Genomic DNA, 24,268 nt, shown 5'->3' on the forward strand with positions numbered 1-24,268 from the left:
TTATACATTACACACATTGGCAACTAATCGAAACATACGTCGATGCAAAAACAAAGAAACAAATAAAGAGGAACAGAAATAAAGGAACCAGTATGAGAAATGCTCGAGCATCTTCTGTGGTGTTATTCTTCTTACAATGATTTAAAAACTTTGTATATTTTCATTCTAGTGTTAACTTTAGGACTATGCACATATTTATGATTCGATCAATTCTTGTCTCTATATATATTTCATACAAATCGACAATTTCCTGAAAAAAAAAAATGTATTTGTATAAAAATTTCACCACAGAATGTAGAATTTCCTATATTTTAATAAAACTTTTCTACACCAATTATCATATTGTGGTACAGAGTCTAAGATGAATGGAAATTTCATATGTTTTACTATGTTATTCAAGTAGATTTCAGGATGCAGTAAAAATTGCTTTGACTTTGAATTAGTACTCGTTCGAAATAAATATATTTGAATGCAATAGTTTTAATTTTTCATATTAAGAATTTGTTAAGAATTAATTTTTTGTAAAGATATTCTTTAAAAACATAGTTCAAAAAATATTTTCATAAGTTGATTGCGATTTTGATTTATATATATATATATATATATATATATATATATATATATATATATATATATATATATATTACTTTTGTAGTCTTGCGTTACGTTGTTATGTCAGATAAACATGACTGAAGAAGACCGGTAACACGGTCGAAATATTTCTAGAAAGTGTTTAAAGTTTTTAAAATAATTTTATATATATATATATATGGGGGGGAGGGGGGGGACAGAATTGACCAAATACTTTTTGCATGACCTGTAGCTAATCAGCCAAGTATTTCTTTGGGTGTAGGTAAACTGACAGATCTGTTAACTCTTTCTCTTTGGTGTGATCGTTTGATATCTGTTTTCTTTAATATAGAAACCAGCTCTGGTTTGACTTTCTGTCTCGGTTTTCTCTCAAATGGCGGTAGTTTACATTTCAGTTTTGATCCACCGGTGATCGTAAAATATTTGTACAACTGAAGTTGTTCCTCTTCCGTAAGAATTTCTGATGGAATCACAACATTGGAATAACTCTTCAAAGAAATTTGTGTGATTCGTATATCATATAGTAAATCTCCAAGAACCTGTCGTTTGTTAGCTCCATCTACTGGTATCCTTTGACGTCCACATTCTACTTCCGCCCACTTAGCGGCTGCGCTGAACATTTCGATTTCCAGAACGGAAGTGACGTTCGATTTCATGATGCATTCTAAGGCCTCGCGAGATATTGATTTGAACCCTTCTGACTTGAAAACAGCTTTTGCGTTTCTTTGAATGAATCTTAGAGTTGTGTCCTTGATATCCTTCATGTCAAATTTGAATGCTATATCAAGTGTTGCGCATGCGTTTTTGCTGCATAATGATGACTCTAGATAACGAACACATCGATCTACAAGATCGTCTAGTTTATATTTTCCTCCAAGTTCTATCAAAGGCAATGTATTACTTTCATTTAGATTGGTTTCATTGGTATATATGTACCTACAAGACAACAAAAAGTCTATACACAGGCAAATGTGCCTCACATGAATTGCTGTTCACGTGAAATTCTCTGAGGGGGGGGGGGGGTTCCAAACAAACTTTGCTAAGTTTATTACAATATGATTCCAATGTTATTTATTACAATTGTTTTGATTGGACAAAAATAAAGCTGAACAAGAGTTTAAACATCAATAAATCCGAAAACGCGATGTATTCATACACGCCTAAAAACAAATAACATAGTGCGGGGAAACTATTCAAATTTTTGCAATTGTTAATAAAGTGAATGAATTGGAATTATAAGAATCAAACATTCTTTTTGAAGATTTTATCGATGTGTAAACTCCGGGAATTTTACTCACAAACTTAACATGAAAGTGCTTCGCACTTTCATTCAGTTTGTGAGTAAAACGTCCTGAGTTTACACATCGATAAATTCTTCAAAAAGAATGTTTAATCCTATATTGACAGTGTATATAGACTACTCTTTCAATTATTCTTTTATACAAAAATATTTCTATTTCAGAGATTAAAAGAAAGAAGAACAAAGAATATACAATGTGCAGTGACCACAAATAAAATTTAAATTACCCTGATCAAATGCCTTGAGATTTGTTCATGTTAATCTATATTCATGACTAAATAATTTGCAGATTATTAGAATTCATATCAATTTTATATATTATTTATCTCCTGATATAAAAAAATTCATGTGAATTATATGTGAAATTCACGTGAATTTCATGTGAAAAATCATGTGAAATTCACATGAACTTCACGTGAAATTCATGTGAAATATTTTCATGTGAAATTCATGTGAAATACACATGAAATTTTTCATGTGAATTCACATTTGATGCTCTTTTTATGTGAAATTCACGTGAAATTTTTAACGTGAAATTCATGTGAATTTCACGTGAGGCACATTTGCCTGTGTATGTCCAATACCTAAGATTGTAGAAATGTTTAAATTACCCTGTATTCCAATACTGGAAATATAAAACATCCCATCACCATTATCTGTTTGTACCTTAGAAGCATTTGAAATGTTTCCTTTGAAGTGCCCTCTATAAGAATTTCTGGTTGAGGTATTTCAGTATAGAACATTTGTTCGAATTCTTCGCTCCTCATTGCCAGAACAAATTTATGTCCAGGCAAAGGTTTACCGCCATCAGTGAAAGTGAAGTGGACGTCTGCTAGTGTTTCACTGAGACAGAGGTACGTCAAACACTGAAGTGGTGTCTTTTCCCGCCGCCACTGTGGTCCAAAGATGCCAGCCATCAGTGTTAATGCTGTTTCTGATATTGTCACAGTCGACGTTGTTCAATAGATCTATTCATATTCACTTTATCAGATTAACAATCAAAAAATTATCAATCAATACCTAGACAAAGACACATCTCCAACGAACTACTCAGAATTCCGAAAAAGAAAATGCATAGATGCTTACAAACATGTAACTTTCTATGGAGAAAAACCCAACATTTAACAAAGAAAATGATTTTTCATACCAAGATCTTTGCGAAATCTTACCTTATTTCTCCCTCACATACTTCTGATTATCGATATTTTGTTTTGTTCTGACGCAGTATGGAACAATGGGTCTTTCGTGACAACAATGAGTTGCATGATTTGATAGCATATTTCAGTCAAGCAGATAGTGAAATTTTCAATGAAGAAAAGTGTTACAAATAGAATCTGACAGTCGAACCCTGTGGTGTAGAGTTCTTCTTTTAGGGAGCATAGTCAACATTATAAAGAAATTACAAACAAGCCATTTTGGGAAAACTAATAGGTTTATTGAGTATATAGCAGTGGTTTTTTTTTTTTGGGGGGGGGGGGGGGGTTGTTGGTTGTTTCTATGTTCACCAACCGAAACAGTTATCATTGTCTGCGTCCTACAAACTAGATTTTCGTATGCCCTGCCACTTGACTCCAGTCCATACTTTTGTGTGTATTCTGTTTTTTTCTGCTTTCCGTGATACATCATTTACCACCAATTTTGTCATTCCAAGTACAAATAGCACTTCATAATCATCTTATGTCAAATCACATACTGTTGTCTTGATCATGATGTTTATACAGTCTCAAAATGTTTGAAGTTACTAGTACATTGTACATTTATATCGTTTAATAATCATGAAGATCTAAGATTTGATTAATCTACATTTGTTATTATTGAATTGGTCATTCGAAAGGGATGACCTCTCTGAACCGAACTAGTTGGCCATTGGGTGAATTCGTTCCCGCGGGAAGTGTCGCCAACCAGACGACATCTTTGGCTGCCTCCTCCAGAGATCTACGTTTGATACCTTGGCAGGTTCCATCTTCGCTAACGTAGATTTCACTCCCTTGTGACAACATCCATCCCGGACAACACGCGTTAATGAGGATGTTTTTTCGTACATCACCCGCAGTTTCCCTTGTTAAAACACGAGCTAATGCTGATAGAAATATCTTAGCGGTCAAACTGGGTGAATCTGGCCATCCATAACTTTTATGGTTTCCGTATTTGACGGCTTTCATATATTCATCTAAAAGAGTGATCAACTTGTAGATACTAGCTTTTTCGATGTCAAGTTCCTTTCGCAGTTTCTCCCCGAGTTCCTTCCTTTGGCCTATGTACCCGTTTGTGAGAATAATCATACGACCATGAGGGCGCATGTGTGGAAGTAGTATCCTGCAAACGTTGACGGTTCCTTTGAAATCGGTCTCAATAGACAATTGTGCTTGACGGAATATGGGAACTACTTCATCTTTCTTGTAGCTGATAGCGGCATTGTTAATGAGAATGTCAATGCCACCATATTCCGACTTGATGAAATCTTCAAACATCCGTATGCTGGCAGCCTGGGTAATATCTAATTCGTGAAATTTGGGTCGAAATCCTTCTACTTTCAGTTTGTCCAAGGCTGCAAGGCCTTTATTAGACATTCGTGACGTGAGAATGACGTCACCATCGAAAGCCGTGCAGAGCTGTTTCACAAGTTCTAGACCAAGTCCCCTATTAGCTCCCGTAACCACTGCTACTTTTCTTCCCATCCTGAAAAGGAATGAAAAGAAAATACAGGGACCTGTTTTACAAAAAGACTACAGAATTGTTACATAGCTCTAAGAACTCGTCAACTTATCTAATTTTATGAAATTATAATTAGGCCTACACGAAATTACAAAATTAAATCTTTCTATTCACATTATAAAAATCACAATTTGATCAATGTGAAGAATAAAATAAATTGAAAAAGCAAACTCGTTTTTGTCGTAAGTTCGTTTGTAAAACATGACCTTGTTTCTTTGTGATGATCAGAACACTTTCGTTATGATAATTGAGTCGCTTATTTGGAATTTTAAAGGCCTCCCTCAAAAGAAAAGGTTACTTCTTTACATAGTCTATATGCTATCTAGGAGAGGGCAGATCATTTCCAATTCCAAATATTTGACATGGTTTAAAGGTACACATCGAGATATACTTCGTCTTACTCGTTACTTTAGAAAAAAAAGGTGAATATTAGCCTTACAGCACAACAGCTAAAACTCTGAATGTACCTCTTGACTTTGTTATCATGGAAGTCGGAAAATGTTTACGTCATTGTTCATAAGGAATAATGTTACATGCAGGGTGTATTACGAAGAAATACGGAGACGAGATGACCAGCAACACTTTGATGATACGTGGTTGCCAACGTAAACTAGTCCGAGATTTCTCTGTTACAATTTACAACTGCAACAGTGGACGCCTTGTATTGCCTAATACACCCTGATTGATCTTTTGCCCGCAGAAAAAAATGTCCTTCTACCACTCGAATTAAATTAAGCTCTAACAGATTCATATGTAAATCAATTAAACTTACCTGTTTATATATGTCCCAAATGGCAGCTAGTGAGGTAAATCAGGCCTCGACTCGATAACTATCAAGAATTTAAAGCCCAGGTTCGATTTTTTGCAGCAATAACCGCATAATAATCTTGTTAGTTCGGAAAAATAAACACACAAGGAGAGGCCAATATTGATATGGCGAAGTGTTGTCGAACGTCCTTATTTCCTATGTTTAAATCCCACCCACCCCATGCCCCAAAATAAAGGAGGGGCCCCGGGGTGTCCTTCCAAATGCTTCGTGAAAAGTCTGCAAATGATATGATTACCCGAACATTTCATTTTGATAAATTTGAAAAAAAAAGTGTACACATGAATTTAAAGATAAGAGTTTCTCCTAAATATATTGTTCACCAACTTTCCCCTATCTCAGAATCATTTAATATCTACTGGAATATCTACATAATATTCGCCAAACAAGATCCGGTACAGCCTTGCAGCAATTGTTAACAACATACTCCATTAGATGAAGTATTACCAGTAATTCAGTTACAGCGTCAGAGTGAATCCTATCAGTTATTCATGATAAATGGCCACCTAATGACACAATTTGTACCACTGGTGTCTACCTACTGGGGCAATAAATTTATCACAGAGTGGAAAATTTCCCATTAGCGTGTTATATGGTCAAATCATCGTATTCACATCCACCATGAATTTGACAACTGATAAAACATGATACTGCAGTAACTGCGACGCTTCCTCCATGTAATCCGTAGTTACTTTCTTTTTTCACAATTATATACATGTATTGTAAAACCAAGTTCAGTACTATTATATTTCTAAATACACCTACTGTTATAAACATGATTTGGAGACGGTAAAACCAAGATCAATATCATAATTTTACCAGATACACCCATTATTATAAACACGATTTGTTTGTTTTCTGGTGGTATATTTTGTGTTCAAAATAAATTCTAAAAATACGCAGACATACAGTTGTATGCCTTCCATACTCTACTACGATATATCGGATGCAGTGCATCTCCGTAAATGTTTCCATGGAAAGCATGAAAAGGTGTCACCTTTTGGTTTTAGAAATGTCCACGGCGAAAGGATTGTTTGTTTTACTTTCCATTGAACAATTTTACTTCATATTGATACATTACCAGCTATAGGTGAGGTGCCACAATTTTAGACCTAATTGTACGCTTAGCACGCAAGGTAGGATCTACCCTGGTATACGACCTTTTAAATTTCAGATCATATCAGAACCGATCTGCGATCATACTGTTCTGTTTAAAGAAATGGACAGGCATAGCCTTCATCCACTTCTCTTTGCAAATCTTCATGCTTCGATTCTGGAAAACCTGTAAACGCCGGAACCGGTGACGGTTTACACTTCGATTGAAGTTTTAACTCAGATATGCCTGGATTTACTTAGCAGACAAGTTATCTCCACAACTTTAACACTAAGGAAATCAACACTTACTCGCTGTAAATCGATTTTCTCTTTTAAAGAGACACTACAGCTCATTTTGCGCAAAAATTATGTGAAATGACAATTTTCCCATAGCTTTCTCAAATTTTTCTAATGTTGAAAATTCTCGTTTTAACGCAAAAATTAATACTTTTTGATTGCCTATACCAAAAAAAATAATAATAATAAATAAATAAAAGATGTAAAATATAGAATGAGATAAAACCCCAAACGTGAACTAAAATTTACTTTGGGATCAGTATGACAGTTGGAAAACCAAGAACTAGGAGAAACACACGCAGGACTCAGTGGCGGATACCGGAGTTCCGAAGGGGGCATGTGAAAGTGAAGTATCATATAGCCAAAGTACTCAGCCATTTGGGGTGCCAAAACTGGACTTTTAATCACAATTTGTGGCAAAAAAAGGGAGGGGCGGGTAAATCTGCCGTTGGGACTAACGAAGACACTGGTTAAAAGCAAGTGCTATTATGATCTGAAAACGACACGTGTTAGTTAAAAAATATTGTTCAATAGGAACATGGAAGGGTTTTTGTTAAAATAATGATTTATAATTACTCTATTATAAGAAGCAGGGAATATTTTTATACTTGATAGGCGAGTGTGGACCCCCTCATCGTCGTTAGCCACGGTTACGGAGTCCGGTAGTACATGCCAGTACCTACCCTACCTCAAACCGTGGCTGCATAATCAGTGAAACTCGAGATTTTCAGAATATTTATGAAATGACACAATAATGTTTTCTGACCAATCACAGTCACAATAATAGATTTCCGATATTTTAATATCTGCACCCACAACTAAAACGTGCAGCATTTGTTTATAAGTACAACACTTGTACATGTAATAACAGGAAAAGAAGTATGGAGCGCCAAATTAACATAAACTCAAATAATTGAAGATATCTTCAATTATTTGAAGATATCATCAATTCATTTGATGAGCGCAACAATTGAATTAAAGATCTCTTCAAATAATTAATGATATTATTGCGCGCATTAATTGAATTGATGATAGCATTAATTCTTCAGCTGAATTGATGCACGCTTTAATTGAATTAATTATCTCTTCAAATGAATTAATGATATCAACAATTGAATTGATGCGCGCTACAATTCAATTGAAGAGAGCAATAATTAAATTGATGCGTGCATTAATTCATTTGATGAGAGCAATAATTGATTTAATGCGCGCATTAATTCAATTATTGCTCTCTTCAATTGAATTAATGATATCTTTAAATCTTTGAAGAGAGCAATAATTCTTTTAGAGAGAGCAACTATATAATTAAAGATATCTTCAATTCAACATATCCACAATTGAATTAATGATCTCTTTAATTGAATTGTTGCTCTCTTTAAAAGAATTGATGCGCGCATTAATTCCTTATACAAAAGCATTGTAAATAATTAAAGATATCTTCAACTGAATTAAAGAGATCATCAAATTATTTATACCGAGCTCTAAATTAATTATAATATTTCTACGAAATTAATGCTCTCATCAATTGAATTGAAGAGAACAGTAATTGAATTAATGCGCGCATCAAATCTATTATTGCTCTCATTAATTCAATTGATGCTCTCATCAATTGAATTGAGGAGAGCAATAATTGAATTAATGCGCGCATTAAATCAAGTATTGCTCTCATTAATTCAGTTGATCGGACATTTATCTAAAGAGAGCGGCGTGGTTACGCATATTATATGGTAAATTCATTACACCTGTGAAGTTAACAAAGAAGCGTCCAGCAGTTATAACAGCTAAAACGTGTCCAGTTTGTTCTCAATCGGAAATTCGGATTACAATGTATTCCACTACGATTGATTGATTGTATCTTGCTTAACGTCTCTCTCGAGAATTTTTCATTCATATGGAGACGTCACCAAGACCGATGAAGGGCTTTAAGTTTAGGCCTTTGCTCGGCGCTTACAGCCTTTGAGCAGCGAGGGTTCTTTAGCGTGCCACACCTGATGCCGAGCGTTTGGCGATGGAACTGTCATTACCTGTTTTAATGACTTATGTCTGTCGCGGCATGGATTCGAACCCCGGCCTTCCGCATGCATGGCGAACACTATAACCACTAGGCCTCCGCTACGAACCCGCAATGACCTCCAAATGATTTTCTTTCGACCAAAAAAAAAAAATCATGGAAGCTCACCGATTGGTTGACTAACGAACATAAGTATTCATAAAGTAATCATACAACGACGGCATTTGACGTAGTGCAAACGGAGACAATAGGTGTGGCTTGCGATGATTGGACCCCCTAAGGGGATATTTAAATAATTTTCTACACCACACTTCATTCTATAATTAGAGGTCGCGTCATCAAGCTAACACTAACTGGGTAGCACGTGACCTGTGTGTACACAATGCACCACACTTCTGCTGTCATCCAAAATCACGTGAAGTAAATAAGCATTTAAAAGTCCGAGTCAGCATGAAGAAACCTTTGAATTCCGGATTATTTTTCAAAGAGCACAGTTTAGAGCAAATTGCTACATCAAAATTGTTCAAAATTGTCAGTATCGATTTTTATCATTTTCTCAATACGCGTTAAAAAAAACCTCCACTTCATTAAAATGTGAAAAATGAGCTGTACATAGTGTATTTTTAAAGAAAATACAATCATACTATAAAATAAAAAACCGGTCGCGGTAGCCTAAGTTAAAGCACTCAAGTTTCGCAACCGAAAGGCCCGTGTTCGATTCTCAATCCTGGCGTCATGTCAACCTTAAGACGTAAAACAAAGGTAGTGACTGTTTTTACGCCAAGCACCCGCTTTCAGAAGGATCTTTTGAATATAACCTTTAAACCGGAGGCCCCGTGTCACGATCGGCATTAGCATGATAAAGAACCCCCACTACTACGGCCGTAAATGCTCTACATATAGGGGGGAAAGAGTTGTATAGCTCTAATGGCTTTCATTTTCTTCTACATAAGGTAGTGTTTACTTGAATATATTTTTCCGCTAAGTGTATCGATCGATCGTAGGAGAACGATCTATAATTTAATTAGATTGAGGCCTAATACTGACGGTATTGGACACGTAGATCAAATCCGATATTTTCCAAAATCTTTACTTAATCGGGAATGCTCGTACATGTATGTACGTCGGGACATTTTTTATTCGGTTGCTCGTAGTAGAAAATTCAAAGAAGTATTGATTATGGCCGAACGCTAGTTCAGCGACCCCGTTACGTCTATTGAGATTCCATCACGATACCAGTACAGATCACCGCGTCGTCCCTGATCACTACTTTATTTCACAACAGTCCGGCTCTTTTCAGGGCGTAGCTAGCACTGTTGATGTGAAGGTAATTGCATAAAACAACAGCTTTCACAAAGGTGGTAGGAAGGTTGCCCCCTCCCACTGGGAGAGGGCATCGAATTAAAAAAAAAAAAAAATGAAAGAAAAAATGACCAAGCTCACATACGTTACACTCCAATATTGCTTGATAATGCACATAATGAATGGTAATGCACATAATGAATGGTAATGCTATGCATTACTGCAACAACAGGGCAGACGGGCTCAAAATTCTAAGTTCAAAAGGGGCATAATTCCAGAAAAAAATAAATTCCTGGGAATATGCACATCTACACTGTGTGTCCTTATTGACTACAAAGTTTCACGAAATTCTGTTGAGCGGTCTCAGAGGAGTTGCGCTGACAGGAACAGGACAGACACACTCGAAATTCCCAGATTATGAATTCCTCATAACTCGCAGAAAAGTTATTGAATAAGAATTTCTTGGGAATATGTAAATCTACACAGTGTGTCCTTATTTACTACAAAGTTTAATGAAATTTTCTTGAGCTATCTCAGAGGAGTTGCGCGGACAAGAAAGAGACTGACGGAGGGGTCAAAAACATGCCTTCCGTAACTTCGTTGCGTGGGGGTATAAAAAGGGACTGATATACGCTAATCTGAGCATCAAGTTCATTATGATGGGTTTAAGCTATCGTACAACATTCATAGATTTTATAAGCTATTTAGTTGGAGTTTATTTAAGTGGGTTTCAAAGAGCATATTTGGACTAAAAATGTAGACCAGACGAAGCCTGACACATTAATTTAAACTTCATAAGACAAGCCAGATCGGTATGAAAATGATCGGACTGGATGTGAAAAAATTTCTTTCGAATCAGAATATTGCAATAAAAACAATATGCGCAAAACAGAGTCAAACAAGGTGGCTGGAAACGACGCGTACGGGAGCTTGTACCAAAATTCCTAGATATAACCTACATCTGTGCTTTGGCCCACACGTAATTATATCGCTTGGGATCGAATTTGCTATTAATGAGTAAAGATGTAGAACTCTTCATATAGGGTACCCAAGTTCGCCGATGAAAAAAAACCCAATAAACCAAATGGTTTAAAACTGTGTTCCAATATATTCATACAAAATCAATCTACATTACTGTGAAAGTCCTTCTCGAAATTCCGTGTACATGTATGTCCCAAGACATGTGAACTCAACATAACAGACACCACAGACAGAGTCGTCCACTTCTGCTTCATACTCAGATATTTTGTTGAAAATAGATATTAACAGCAAACTAACATCTCAACTTTATGATAAACGGGATGATTTCAGCTTCTCCATCGTCAGCTTTCCATATTTATGTAGTATTATCACCTGCATATGGTCTTTACATCTCTCAGCTTATTCGATACGCAAGAGCTTGTTCTGCGTATGATCAGTTTCTAAATAGAGGCATGCTACTGACAAACAAGTTGATGGTGCAGGGTTTCAACAGTTTCGTTTAAAGTCAGCATTTCGCAAATTCTATGGTCGTTATAACGATCTAGTGTGCCAATACAACCTATCATTGGGCAAATGCTGTCTGGCGTGTTTCATACCGATTCTTAGGCCGTTCTTGGCACACCGATTTTGACTACGGATAACTCCTTTTACCTGATCAAGATAAAGGACTCGCGGCGAGTGTGACCGGTCGACATGGGATGCTTACTCCTCCTAGGCGCCTGATCCCACCTCTGGTGTGTCCAGGGGTCCCTGTTTGCCCAACTATCTATTTTGTATTGCTTATAGGAGTTATGAGATTGGTCACTGTTCGTTATCTTCACCTTTCATGTAGAAATTCAGAAAAATGCCTATTATTTTTTTACTCGCATTTTACCTAGGCCATGACACTGTGCCACTAAACAGAATGTTTGGGCATTGTACAAAACTTTTACAGAAAATGTGCAACATTAGATATCATTTTTAAGTTAAATTCCTTACCCCAATTCATAAACTGCAGTTCATAATAGCTCCAAGTGACTGAAAATTGTAACATCACGTGCTCTGATTCTACGTATATTTAATATGAAGTTGATATTAAAAGGTGCTAGGGTTCCTCATTGACAATATCTACGTAGTCTTTGGTGATCAGGTATTCCAACAGTGTATTGGAGGTCCCATGGGCACGACCTGTTTTTCTTGGTCATTTTTAAAGAAAAAACTGTAAACGTCACGCGTTATGACATGTACTACACAGTTATGATATTACAGAATTAATATTTTGGCATGAATACATATATACATTTACTACGATATATATTGACATATCTAGTGCAGTATTTGTTTGTTAAGTTTCAGTTAATATTCATAAAAATACAGGCCGGTTTTGAACTTTCGTGGCTCTAGCTCTTTATTCAAAATCTTCTATACGAAAAGATAACATATCTTGCTGTACCTTTGACATTTAGATATATTAACTATATTCACTTTTATTCGTACATTATGTACGTAGATTCGATATATCCCAGTGAACGCAAATGAAAAGACATCACACACAAGTATTGAACATAAACGTTAGTGGCAAACTAACAATTCAGCTTTGTGAGAAACGGGATGATTTCAGCTTCTCCATCATCAACTTCCCGGGCCATATAATAACAATATTCTATTATCGTCTGCATATGGTGTTAACTTATGTTTCTCAACTGATTCGATACACGAGAGCATGTTCTGAGTATGATCAATTTTAAAAGCGAGGGAGGGTACTGACAAATAAGTTGATGTTACAGGGGTTTCAACTGTCTCGTTTAAAGTCAGCGTTTCACAAATTTCATATTTGTTATAATAATCTAATTCGCTACCACAATCTGTCGAATGATGTTTAGAGTACTCCATACCAATTGTTAGACCGTTACTTGCGTACTGACTTGACAACGGATTATTCAAATCAAGATATAGGGCTCAAGACGGGTGTGACCGGTCAACAGGGAATGCTTACTCCTCCTAGACACCTTACCCCATCTCTAGTGTTTCCAGAGGTCCATGTTTGTCCTACTCTCAATTTCGTATTCTTTATAGGCGTTATGAGATTGATCACTGTTCATTTTCTTCACTTTTTCATGTTTACGGTTACGAGTATTTGGCAAAACAACAGTCACGTCTGATTTAGCTTCATAATATACGCCAGTCCTGATTTGAAAATACACTGTGCATTAAAAGTTTGAAATCAAAGAAATAGAAAATAAGTCTCAAAATATTTTTTCCATGCATTAATGTTTGGAAAATTAAGTGACATCATGGTACATGTTTACATATATTTATTAATAAATGCATGTTTGTGCACGATGATTTTGAATCACGTGATATGCTTTTGCCTTTCGCATTTCTTACAGACGAATGTCTCGGAACTTGTCATGGTAATTTTTCTGTATAGTTTCTTGTAAATATTCTTGCAATGATTTCTGAACTCCAGGTCGAAGAATCCGTAAAAGAAAGCGTTCATGACGTTATTAATGAGATAAAGTCTTATGGCCATCAGATAGAAAACGCGACCGACGTCAGAGAGGTTTTCCTTGAATTCCGGTAGTATGGAGTATATCACTAACACAATAATGTACGGATAATAGGTCACAATAAAGGTCAATGTTATAAAAAACAAAAGTTTGGTGATCCGGCGTTCGCGGAGACTTTCAGTATTTTTTGCTTTCTTTTTCCTGCAAAAAAAATTGAGATTTTTTCGTGGCTTTTTTGTCTTTTTGTGACTTGAATAAGTCGATTGCTCTCTATGTTTTTCACAAGGTGAATGTTTATCGGTTATTTTGTTTTGGAATGATTTGCTTTTCCCATCACTGGAAGTTTTGTTTGACCCATGTCCTTTAAATATAATCTGCGTCGTGTTATTTATGCAATCTGTGACAATGATGTCGGGGATAGCACTCGTTCCTTCGGAAATACCACTTCTGTTCAATAATACCCCCCTCAGAGTTACCGGTACACTAACTACTTTCCTGTAGATGCGTCTGATCGATGACAGCTTTCGAGAGGAGTCATCGCCCTCACATAATTGACAAGTACTTGAAAATTCATTGTAATTGTCTTTATCTTGATAGCCACTATTGTCGTCGTTTGTAAGCACACTCTCTTTTTCTTTGTCACTCAAATCGACACTTTTATTTGAATCTTTGAACTGACTTTCCAAGTCAACAGATTCCTCTGTAGAATCGCTAGACACAGGAACGGGTGAATCCACTCCTGAATCCATGTCTGTGTGCAGTGATTCTATAGACACTCTCGCATCGGATTCCTGGTCAGGTTTGGAATCCGAGGATTCCTGAACTCTTGTAGAGGATTTGGTAGATTTTCTGACATAAAATTTAGCAAGCTTGGTAGATTTCATGCGGTGAGTATGTGTCCTTAAAGCCTTGCCAACAAATGAGTAGAGAACAGTTAAACATACCATACAAGAAACTACGATTAAAAGTTCCAAAGCGTAGTACACATAACCGTAATAGGAGTCAGAAACATCGTCGGACCAGGAGCACTCTGAGCCGTTTATGTTCTTCGACTCTATCCTCACTGTATGTTTACCGTAAATCAACAGGGCTGGGGAAGTAGCAACGGACGATCCAATGATCACTACAATGATGGAACGAATGGCTCTTTTTTCCGTAACTTGATTTCCACTCGGGCGACAAATTTTTCGAAATCTTTCGGATGCAATTACCACAAGCATCAATGCAGCTGCAATGGCCAAATTGGTGTCGAAGAATCTGAAAATTTTGCAGGCAACTGGGGCATCAAAAGTGTAAGGGTGTGTTTCGTCGATGATCTGAAACGGTATAGATATAGTGCAGCCAAGCATGTCAATGCAACCAAGAGCCAGAACGAAAACACGGTATGTTGACCGCTTAAATTTTGTCCCAAATACGAACAGTACATGGGCATTGGTGATGATTCCAACGAAGGACAAAATGGATAGAACCAAGAGAAGTGGCAGACGATTAACACTCTCTTCAGCGTTGAGTTGAGCCAACAGTTCAGGACCATGGGTACTGTGGTTAAGCATCGGGATTACGTCTCTGTATACGGGTTCGAGCGCCATGGCGCTTGTCTTTATATATACGAGATTCTCATCATGTTGTGGTATATCTAGTCTGATTCAATATCCGATTTATGTTTAATAGTTCGGGATGATTCAAATCAATTTGACCGACACATCCTTTTCACACGCTTAGATAAGAAGGAAGACGTTTGCGACCCATTTCTGTACTTACTAATGCTACATGTGATGTAAATTGGCTAACCTCACATGCACTTTTGAATCACATGTACTTTAAAAGAACATATACATTAACTGGTTTCATAAGATTTATTTTAGCTGAAAATTTCTAATGGGGAAATTGTGATTATACGATGTATTAATAAATTTTGCAGTCGATGACCAAGGGCACCTGACCACCAAATCGAGCACAGTATACCTCTCCTTTATACTATACCAACAAAATTAACACCAGAGATATTTGCAATTGATTCTTTTATGCCTTATGATATGCGAAGATGACGAACAGTGATCAATCTCATAACTGCTACATGTATAAGCAATACAAAATTAAGAGTTGGGCAAACACGGACTTTTGGATATACCAGAGGTGGGAGCAGGTACCTAGGAGGAGTAAGCATCCCCTGTCGACCGGTCACACCGGCCCTGAGCCCTATATCTTGATCATGTAAACGGAGTTATCCGTAGTCAAAATCGTGTGACAAGAATTGAACAAGTGTGCCATAAGTCATAATCTTTAGTTAATTCAAACTTTCGTGTACCGGTCACAATAGCCTAGTCTCTTCGATCCCGCCGTCAAACATACAGGTAGGACGTTTAAAACATACTAAGTAGTGACTGTTCCATCGCCAAGCGTCCGGCATTAAAGTCACGTGTCTTCCGGATATCTGACCTTATAGACGGAGGTCACGATAGGCGTTGGCACGATAAAGAATCATAACTAATACACGCATGCATAGGTCAACATTTGTAGTACATGTATTTTACATATAGCTGGTCTGAACTGAGTACTGGTTTTCACAAGAGTGAACAATTCTCAAATAGGACATAAGAAAACAACCAATAGATATGTAGAAGGTTGCGTGTATCTTACCAGTATTTTTTTTATAGTAGGGTATCAGGTATCTCTGTTGATGACCTCTTCTATGATGTAAAACTTATACGGTACCAATTTTGATGCACCAGATGCTCATTTTGATAACTAATGTCTCTTCAGTGATGCTCAAGCCGAAATTTTGGAAATCCGAAATAACAATAAACTTGTAAGAGCTAAAAGGAAAAACAGAGTACCAAAGATTGGAGTCAAATTCGTCTAAAGATCAGAGCTATGCATGAGGGAGATAATCCTTAATTTTGAAATAAAATTCTAAATCTTATCACAGTAATTAAGTGTACATCCGTATTTTCAAGCTAGTAACGAAGTACTTAGCTACTGGACTGTAGAGACCCTCGGGGACTAACAGTCCACCAGCAGAGGCCTCGACCCAGGGGTCGTAATGTAAAACTTATAAAATATATATAATAATGTCTCTTCAGTGATGATATAATTCCAAACCACGGAAGCCTGAAAAGTTAAAATCAAAGTATATGAAAAAGTGTACTTACAAGATTAAAATTCATTATTAGTCCCCTACCGATGAAATTGAAGAGGACTTTAGGTTTGTACACCGTCCCTCCGTCTGCTTGTACGTTCGTCTGTCTGCCTGCCTGTCAGTCGGGTAAATCAGTTTTCCGCACTTTTTTTCTCTCCGTTCTTGTAGATATTCATTTGATATTTGGTACATTGTTTTGCCGTAACAAGTTAAAGATCAAATTTTAATTTCGTCTCGGTCCGTTGATTTTACATAAAGTTATTGCCTTTGAACTTAGAACAATAACCGAATTATTAGATTCCGGACTTGCTTTTGTTTCCTTTGATATTTGGTACATGTGCATTGCTTTACCATAACAAGTTACACATCAAGTTTTAATTTTGTGATTTTTCGGTAAGTTAGGGTCCTTGAAGTCAAAAATAGTGTGAATTATCAGTTTTTCAAACTTTTTTGTTGTGCTTGCAGATATTCATTTGATAATTGGTACATTTTAGTTCGCCTCTACAAAGTTGATAAGAACTAGTGGAGTCGCATCCACACCAGCTTAAAGTTTACATCCAAATTTCTTATTTTTGTAGATAATACACTCATTACAACTACAACAATGTAGCTGAATTATTCATGATCACCTACATTTCACAGTTCATTGACTTGGTGAAAGACCTGAACTTAATTTTAGATTTGTCCTTTTTTCCTGGTCTAGTTTTTGTACCTGGATCGTAGTTGATTTCCAACCATTCCTCTTATGTCCGTCGTTAAAGGGTGTCCCGTGTCAAAGATTACAACCGCCTTGGCACGCAAAAGATCGTTTCCCTGATTTTCGAAAAAGAGTAGACTCACTGGGGCCGTCAGGGAAACTCAAACACTCACAACCAAACATATTTAAATTAGTTAACCGCCGTGGGATGGCTGAAATATTGCCAAAACGGCGTAAAACCATAATCAATCAATCAATAAATCAAACAACCATCCCTATCCTGGTTCCACAATTTTCCCTCTTTACTATAACCTACATAATGAACTTTCAATATTATTGAGGCCCAATAATTTTTGCGACCGGTAGGGGACTATGTATTGCCATGCAATACTCTCAGAATGCTTGTTGCTAGATAAAAAGTCGTCATATGAAATTTTCAAAAGATTGTCATTGCGGTTTTTGAAGTTCGTATCTAAATGAGAGCAAATTTTTAAACTTTATGAGATCCACTTCTACTTCATTTGTTCATTTGGGTTAAATGCTGTCTGACGTGTTTCATACCGATTGTTAGGCCGTTCTTGGCACACTGATTTTGACTACGGATAACTATGTTTACCTGGTCAAGATATAGGGCTCACGGCATGTGTGACCGGTCAACAGGGGATGCTTATTACTCCTAGGCACCTGATTCCACCTCTGGTATATCCAGGGGTCCGTGTTTGCCAAACTATTTTGTATTGCTTATAGGAGTTATGAGATTGATCACTTCGTTATCTTCACCTTTCATATTATGATTACGTCGTTCTTAATTACGCGGTACTGTGAAATCATTAGATTTCAAGGGGGCTTAATTTTGGTGGAATTCGTAGGTAACCCGAATCTTTGAACAACGAAATCCACAATTTATACACTTTTTCAATGTACAGAAACCATATCTTCGAAAATTAAAATCCCAGCGAAAGAGTGTATATTAACATGTAGTACTTCGGACTTGATGATGAAAAGTAGGTCCATGTTTGCCCAACTCTCTATGTTGTATTGCTTATAGGAGTTATGAGATTGATTACTGTTCGTTATTTTCACCTTTCATGGATACAATTCCTGGAGATATAATTTGTAAGTCACCTATCGCCCTGGCTATCAACACAGAAATACAGGTGATCTCAGCTAAATCTTTGCCAGTCCTGTAAATGACAAGAATAAAACAGCCATTTACGTAATGAAAAACAGTTCATGCAGGCTCCATCTGTTGATTAACTTTCTTTAATTCCACCAATCATTTAGAATTGTCATCTGATACTAGTAGGATAATTCAAGTGATCATGCATATACTCTTCGTTTACAGACTGGAGGACTGAAAGAAACTAAGCTGCAGTGACAATTAGATCCTGATACCGATATTAATATCTATTTGCAAATAGATCTTTATAACGAGTATAGAATTTGCGAAATGCGGACTTTAAAGGAAACTGTTGAAATCCCCTGCAACATCAACTTATTTATCAGTAGTCTGTCTCAGTTTAAAAAATCATTATGTATATACGTGTGTGAAATGAATTGAGAGACGTAAACACCATATGCAGTTGATAGTGGAATGTTGATAAGTAAATGTGGGAAATTGACGATGGAGAAGCTGAAGTCATCCTATTTGTCATAAAGTTGAGCTGTTAGTTTGCCATTGAAGTATGTTTAGTAAAACATCCAAATATGAAGCAGATTAGGAAGACTGTGGTGTCTTTTATTTCGAGTTTTCTGGGATATATCGAATCAACATATGAATGAAAGTCAATATTATCAATGGATAAAACGTTGTGTTGCGATAAAGATCAAAGAAGATGGGGACAAATATTACAACAAGCCACGATATCCTATAAATTCTCAGTGTGGAAGGATACGATTATGCTTAAATTACAAACTTTTCCTGTTATGACCAACCTCACGTTTCCGCATAAAACTGCCAGGAAGCGCTTAATCTCAATATCAGAAAAGAACACATGTTCTAAGAGATAATGAGAGGAAATTAAAAGTTGATCAAACTGCATGGATTTAAGAGCTTGTCCGAACCAAGAGAATGCACAATAAACTTCTCCTTACGTCTATTTACAATGACCAATATATCGAGGAAATTACATACAAGTATAAACGAATTCGGTCTTACATTCCTAAGGTGTACCATATTGATCGTTTGGAAATACATCATGGCCGCAATGTACATGTATGGATTCCGCCATTTGATAGATAGCAGAATCTTAATGTTGATACAACAGAGAAAGATAGATATTAGGGATAAGATACAAGTGGTAGAAGTCAATAGTTATGTAACTTGCTGGAGAAGAATGGACTGATCACCCAGAGTTTGTTAATGAATTGTATCTCCTTCTTTATGCTACATCGAATTGCTGATGCCTATTACAGATTCAGCGCAAAAGTAGTACACAGTTAACTCCTATGTGATTTGTTCTGCGAAGAAGTGATGCAACCATTGGTCGTGAATTTGATTTTATTTGAGGATCTTTTATCTGTTGAACTGTCATACCACTGACACCTATCATGTTCACATACCAGAGAATATCGTTTTATGATTTTTAACAAAGGGGAGATAGGTTCCCATATTTCACACCCTATCCCCAAAGTTATACCCAAGACTATTTGACATTGACACGACAGACCTGTTTGTCAAGTATGATACTTAGAAATACAGTCTATTCCATATTTAAGATTCGATGCCCAAGAGCTTGTTCTGCCTATGGTCAGTTTTTTCCCCCAGTAGCCTGCCTCTCTATTTTGTATTGCTGATAGGAGTTATGAGATTGATCACTATTCGCTATCTTCACCTTTCATTCATATCACTACATTTCTTTAGAATGTCATCTCTGGCAAATATTTCTTGCTGAAAATGCAATGCGGTATTTATTTCCTTACAGAGCAGAACAAATCACGCCTCTCAGGTGCCGACAATTCTCGGCGAACTGTTAGTCAACTTTTTCCTGAGGAGAAGTTATCTAAAAATCCATTTCAGATAGCATGCCACTACTAAACATGATATAGTCATTCATAGACTGGATGAAGCCTTCTTTGCTAAAAACATCGACTTCTGTCCGTCTGGTTTTCCCTACAGCTAGATGCAAAAGACTTGTTACCCTCAAGACTGTTACCTCATCACAAGCAACCAACAAAGAATAATGACAGGTAACGCAACGAATGAAAAATTAAATTCTAACCGGAAGGAAAAAAGCAAAAGTATGCATTGTATACGTATGAATTAATAGGTTTTTGTTTGTAGGTGAAGATCAATAAATTTAGACTCATGTATCGGGACCCCCGTTTTAAAGGTTATATCCGAAAGACCCGTGATTCTCACATTTATATGCCGAGCGTTTGGCAAAGGAGCCATCACTACCTAGGTTTCACGCGGTCGTGGTACGAGCGGGGCTTGACCTCCTGGTTACAAAGCGAACGCTCTACCACTGAGCTTATGGAAATAGTAAATTCAAGACCTACTTGCATCCACAGACGTACTTTCTCCATATGAGTAAAAAATTCTCGAGCGGGACGTTAAACAATATTCAACCAACCAACCAACAGAAGTGCTTCATTTGTCATTTACACGATGGTACAATGGCGATACTACAATGGTTTGATCTCCGTACCATTGCTACGATGGTATGATGAAATTTCAAAAGTTCAAATGTTATTCTTGTATTTATTGTCATGCAGTTGACTTAAATACTGTTACTATTATGACTTTTCTGTTGGAGTTTTAGCAGGTATTAGCCGACATTAAATATCTACATTTCCTATGTTTTTGCCTTTGATATCTTAACAAATCGTAAGGATAAACATTTTCCTTATGGATACACTGCAGTTGTGAACAATGCTGAACAAATAAATATTACGCAAAACACTGATAACGGTAACGAGTGTATAACGATTGCTAATTATAGTTTACAAGCAATAATTGAAACACCATATATATATATATATATATATATATATAGATTATAAAACTTTGAGTGTAGTTAACGTATATCCAAAGAGAAATTAATATATATCCTATCTATTGATCGTTATGTTCAGGAAAATATTAATCTAACAGAGTTTTCCCCCCTTTGATACTGGAGGTCGATTTATCAAGGTAAATGACCTGCGTCGCTGTACGTTGTGGTACTTGTGAGTGGACTGATTAAGGTGAATCATTGTCAAATGATACGTTCAATGTCTTTATTTTCGTTTTCAATTCGCCACGTCAACGTAGGATTAGTTATTGTACATCGTGCACTGTCGGACCGTGTATGGTATATCATACATCGTAGCATATCTTGTAGATCATATAAAAACTTGTTATGTCCTGAATACATAGTAACAACCACATTAGAATTGGTCCTTTGCACTCTGTATTGGTTTGTGATTGGATTAAGACTTGAGTGTGTGATTTAATACAAATAGTGCCTACAATAGACTCATATCATAAGAACATTCACGTGGTTAATGTTACCATCAAATCAAAATGATGCCCCCCCCCCCTCTCTCTCTTCAAGTTATGAACATTAGATGTATACATAGAGAGCTGAAATGTGTGTGAATTTGTACTAGTCTTTTACTAGTATTGCACGTACACACTGAAATTTCAAACCTTTATATTGAGGGGGGTCACTATAATCTGTCTAGTAAGACAAGTATGATACAATATATTACCTGATGTACAATTCTAGTACAGGTTCCTTTTGGATCCTCTTCACTAGACTAACTTTAATGGAGTTCCGGTGAAGTTGATAGTTAATTTAATTAGGGCCTATACAGAACTGGCGTAGTCTAAGCCACATTTATTAGATTAGAAATACCAATGTATAAGCACAATTTCTATTCTTTCTTGACCTTTATATGATTTTAGATTTATTACATTGTATACTATGTTTATAAGCTGTATTTGCTTTTGACTAATAAACAACAACACAGGCAATTGCATCGCTTGGGGTCGAATTTACTATTAAAGAGTACTCTTTAATATTAAATTCGACCCCAAGCGATGCAAATATCTGTGGTCTAAGTGAGTTCTTACTAATGATTTATACAGTGGAAGAAAGGTAGCTCGGCCCAGACGTTGAAAGGTTCGACGAGTGGTGCAGAACATAGAGATAACCTTGACCTGTTCACTAATTTCAGATCAGAATCAATGACGATCTTCTCGTACATTTTCAGGGAGAGATACTTAAAGTCCACATAAGAGTAATATTTACCGGCATGCATCTAGCTGTTTACGTTCGTCGAGATAGAAACAAATGAGACATTTGTGTGTGTGTGTGTAGATCTCTTTGTAGAATGCACCTATCTTTCTTTATTCGGATTAAATTGAAGACAGTTGACTCCACAATCTAAGGAAAATTATGAAGAATAATGGCCCAATTAGTGACCCCTGTAGGATTCCGGATTTACATCGCATCAACTAGATGTTGCCCCTTTGACAGATACACGAAAGATAATGAACAGTGATCACTCTCATAAATTTATACCATAAGGAATACAAAACCGAGAGTAGGGAAACACAGATTTCTGGAAAACGCCATGCAGAGGTGGGGTCATTTACCTGGTAGATTACATGCCCTGTATATTGATCAGGTAAACGGAGTATTCTGTAGTCAAAATCAATTTGTAAAGAACAGTCTAACAATTGGCATGGAATGCGTCAGACAGCATTCAACGTGATGGCAGAATGTACATCAAATTAGATCATTATATAACGACTAGAGAATTTACAAAATGCTGACTTTAAAGGAGATCATTGAATCCCCGTAACATCATCTTATTTGCCAGTAGCCTGCCTCGATTTAAAAATTGATCAGATGCAGAACATTTCCATATTTATGTAGCAGTGTTCCATTATCACTTGCATATGGTGTTTATAGCTCAACTGATTCGATACGCAAGAGCTTGTTCTGCGTATTGTCAGCTTTTAAATCGAGGCAGGCTAGTATTGACCAACAAGTTGATGTGACAGGGATTCAACAGTCTCTTTTAAAGTCAGCATTTTGCAAATTCTTCAGTCGATCAAACAAGTTGATAGTGCAGGGGTTTCAACAAGTGATTTAAAGTCAGCATTTTGCAAATTCTATGGTTGTTATAACGATCTAGTTTGCCAATACAATCTATATCATTGGGTCAAATGCTGACTTATTTCATACCGATTGTTAGGCCGTTCTTGGTACACTGATTTTGATTACGGATAACTCCATTTACTTGATCAAGATATTATATAGGGCTCACGGCGGGTGTGGCCGGTCGACAGGGGATGCTTACTCCTCCTAGGCACCTGATTCCAACTCTGGTATACCCAGGGGTCCGTGTTTACCCAACTCTCTATTTTGGATTGCTTATAAGAGTTATGAGATTGGTCACTGGTTTCCTTTCCAATTTGGTATGTTTCCAGTTTGTCAATTAAACGCTTGTTAGACACCGTGCCATAAGCTTTCTGGTAATCCATATACATACACTCCACACTCATTCCATTGTATTTATCGCTTCCTTCCAGTCGATACTCGGAAGTAGCTGTGATGCTGCGGGATGTCTATTAATAAATTTACACTGTTCGTGACGAAAAGCTTATATAATGTGACTTAAATGTGATATCTCATTATTCTCGTCAGTACTTTACAAACAACGGAAGCCGGTAGTTTCAAGCAAGGAACTTGTCACTTTTTAACATAGTGATTCTTGTCTTTTCCACTCTGATGGTCCCTTATTTCACAAATTGATCTATTGAAAATGATTTCAAATGGTGCAGATAATTCTGATGATAGTTCACGAAAGCCTTGGTTTAAGATGATGAAT

At 36.6% G+C, this 24,268-nt stretch overlaps 2 protein-coding genes across 2 annotated transcripts; both read right to left on the reverse strand.

The window, feature by feature from the left end:
• Window positions 1–827: 827 nt before the first annotated feature.
• LOC125648303 (BTB/POZ domain-containing protein 3-like) lies at window positions 828–2,808 on the reverse strand. The gene is made up of 2 exons (XM_048875283.2): window positions 2,558–2,808; window positions 828–1,527 (listed from the first exon to the last, which is right to left on the reverse strand). The coding sequence occupies exons 1-2, from the start codon at window positions 2,806–2,808 to the stop codon at window positions 828–830; spliced, it is 951 nt and encodes a 316-aa protein (XP_048731240.2).
• A 496-nt stretch (window positions 2,809–3,304) lies between these two features.
• Window positions 3,305–15,526, reverse strand: LOC125647782 (uncharacterized). Its single transcript, XM_048874595.2, has 2 exons — window positions 13,563–15,526; window positions 3,305–4,570 (listed from the first exon to the last, which is right to left on the reverse strand). The coding sequence occupies exons 1-2, from the start codon at window positions 15,194–15,196 to the stop codon at window positions 3,715–3,717; spliced, it is 2,490 nt and encodes an 829-aa protein (XP_048730552.2). The 5' UTR covers window positions 15,197–15,526; the 3' UTR covers window positions 3,305–3,714.
• Between the last annotated feature and the right edge of the window lie 8,742 nt (window positions 15,527–24,268).

Source organism: Ostrea edulis, chromosome 6 (genome assembly GCF_947568905.1).
Source record: "Ostrea edulis chromosome 6, xbOstEdul1.1, whole genome shotgun sequence".
NCBI classification, from domain to species: Eukaryota; Metazoa; Mollusca; class Bivalvia; order Ostreida; family Ostreidae; genus Ostrea; species Ostrea edulis.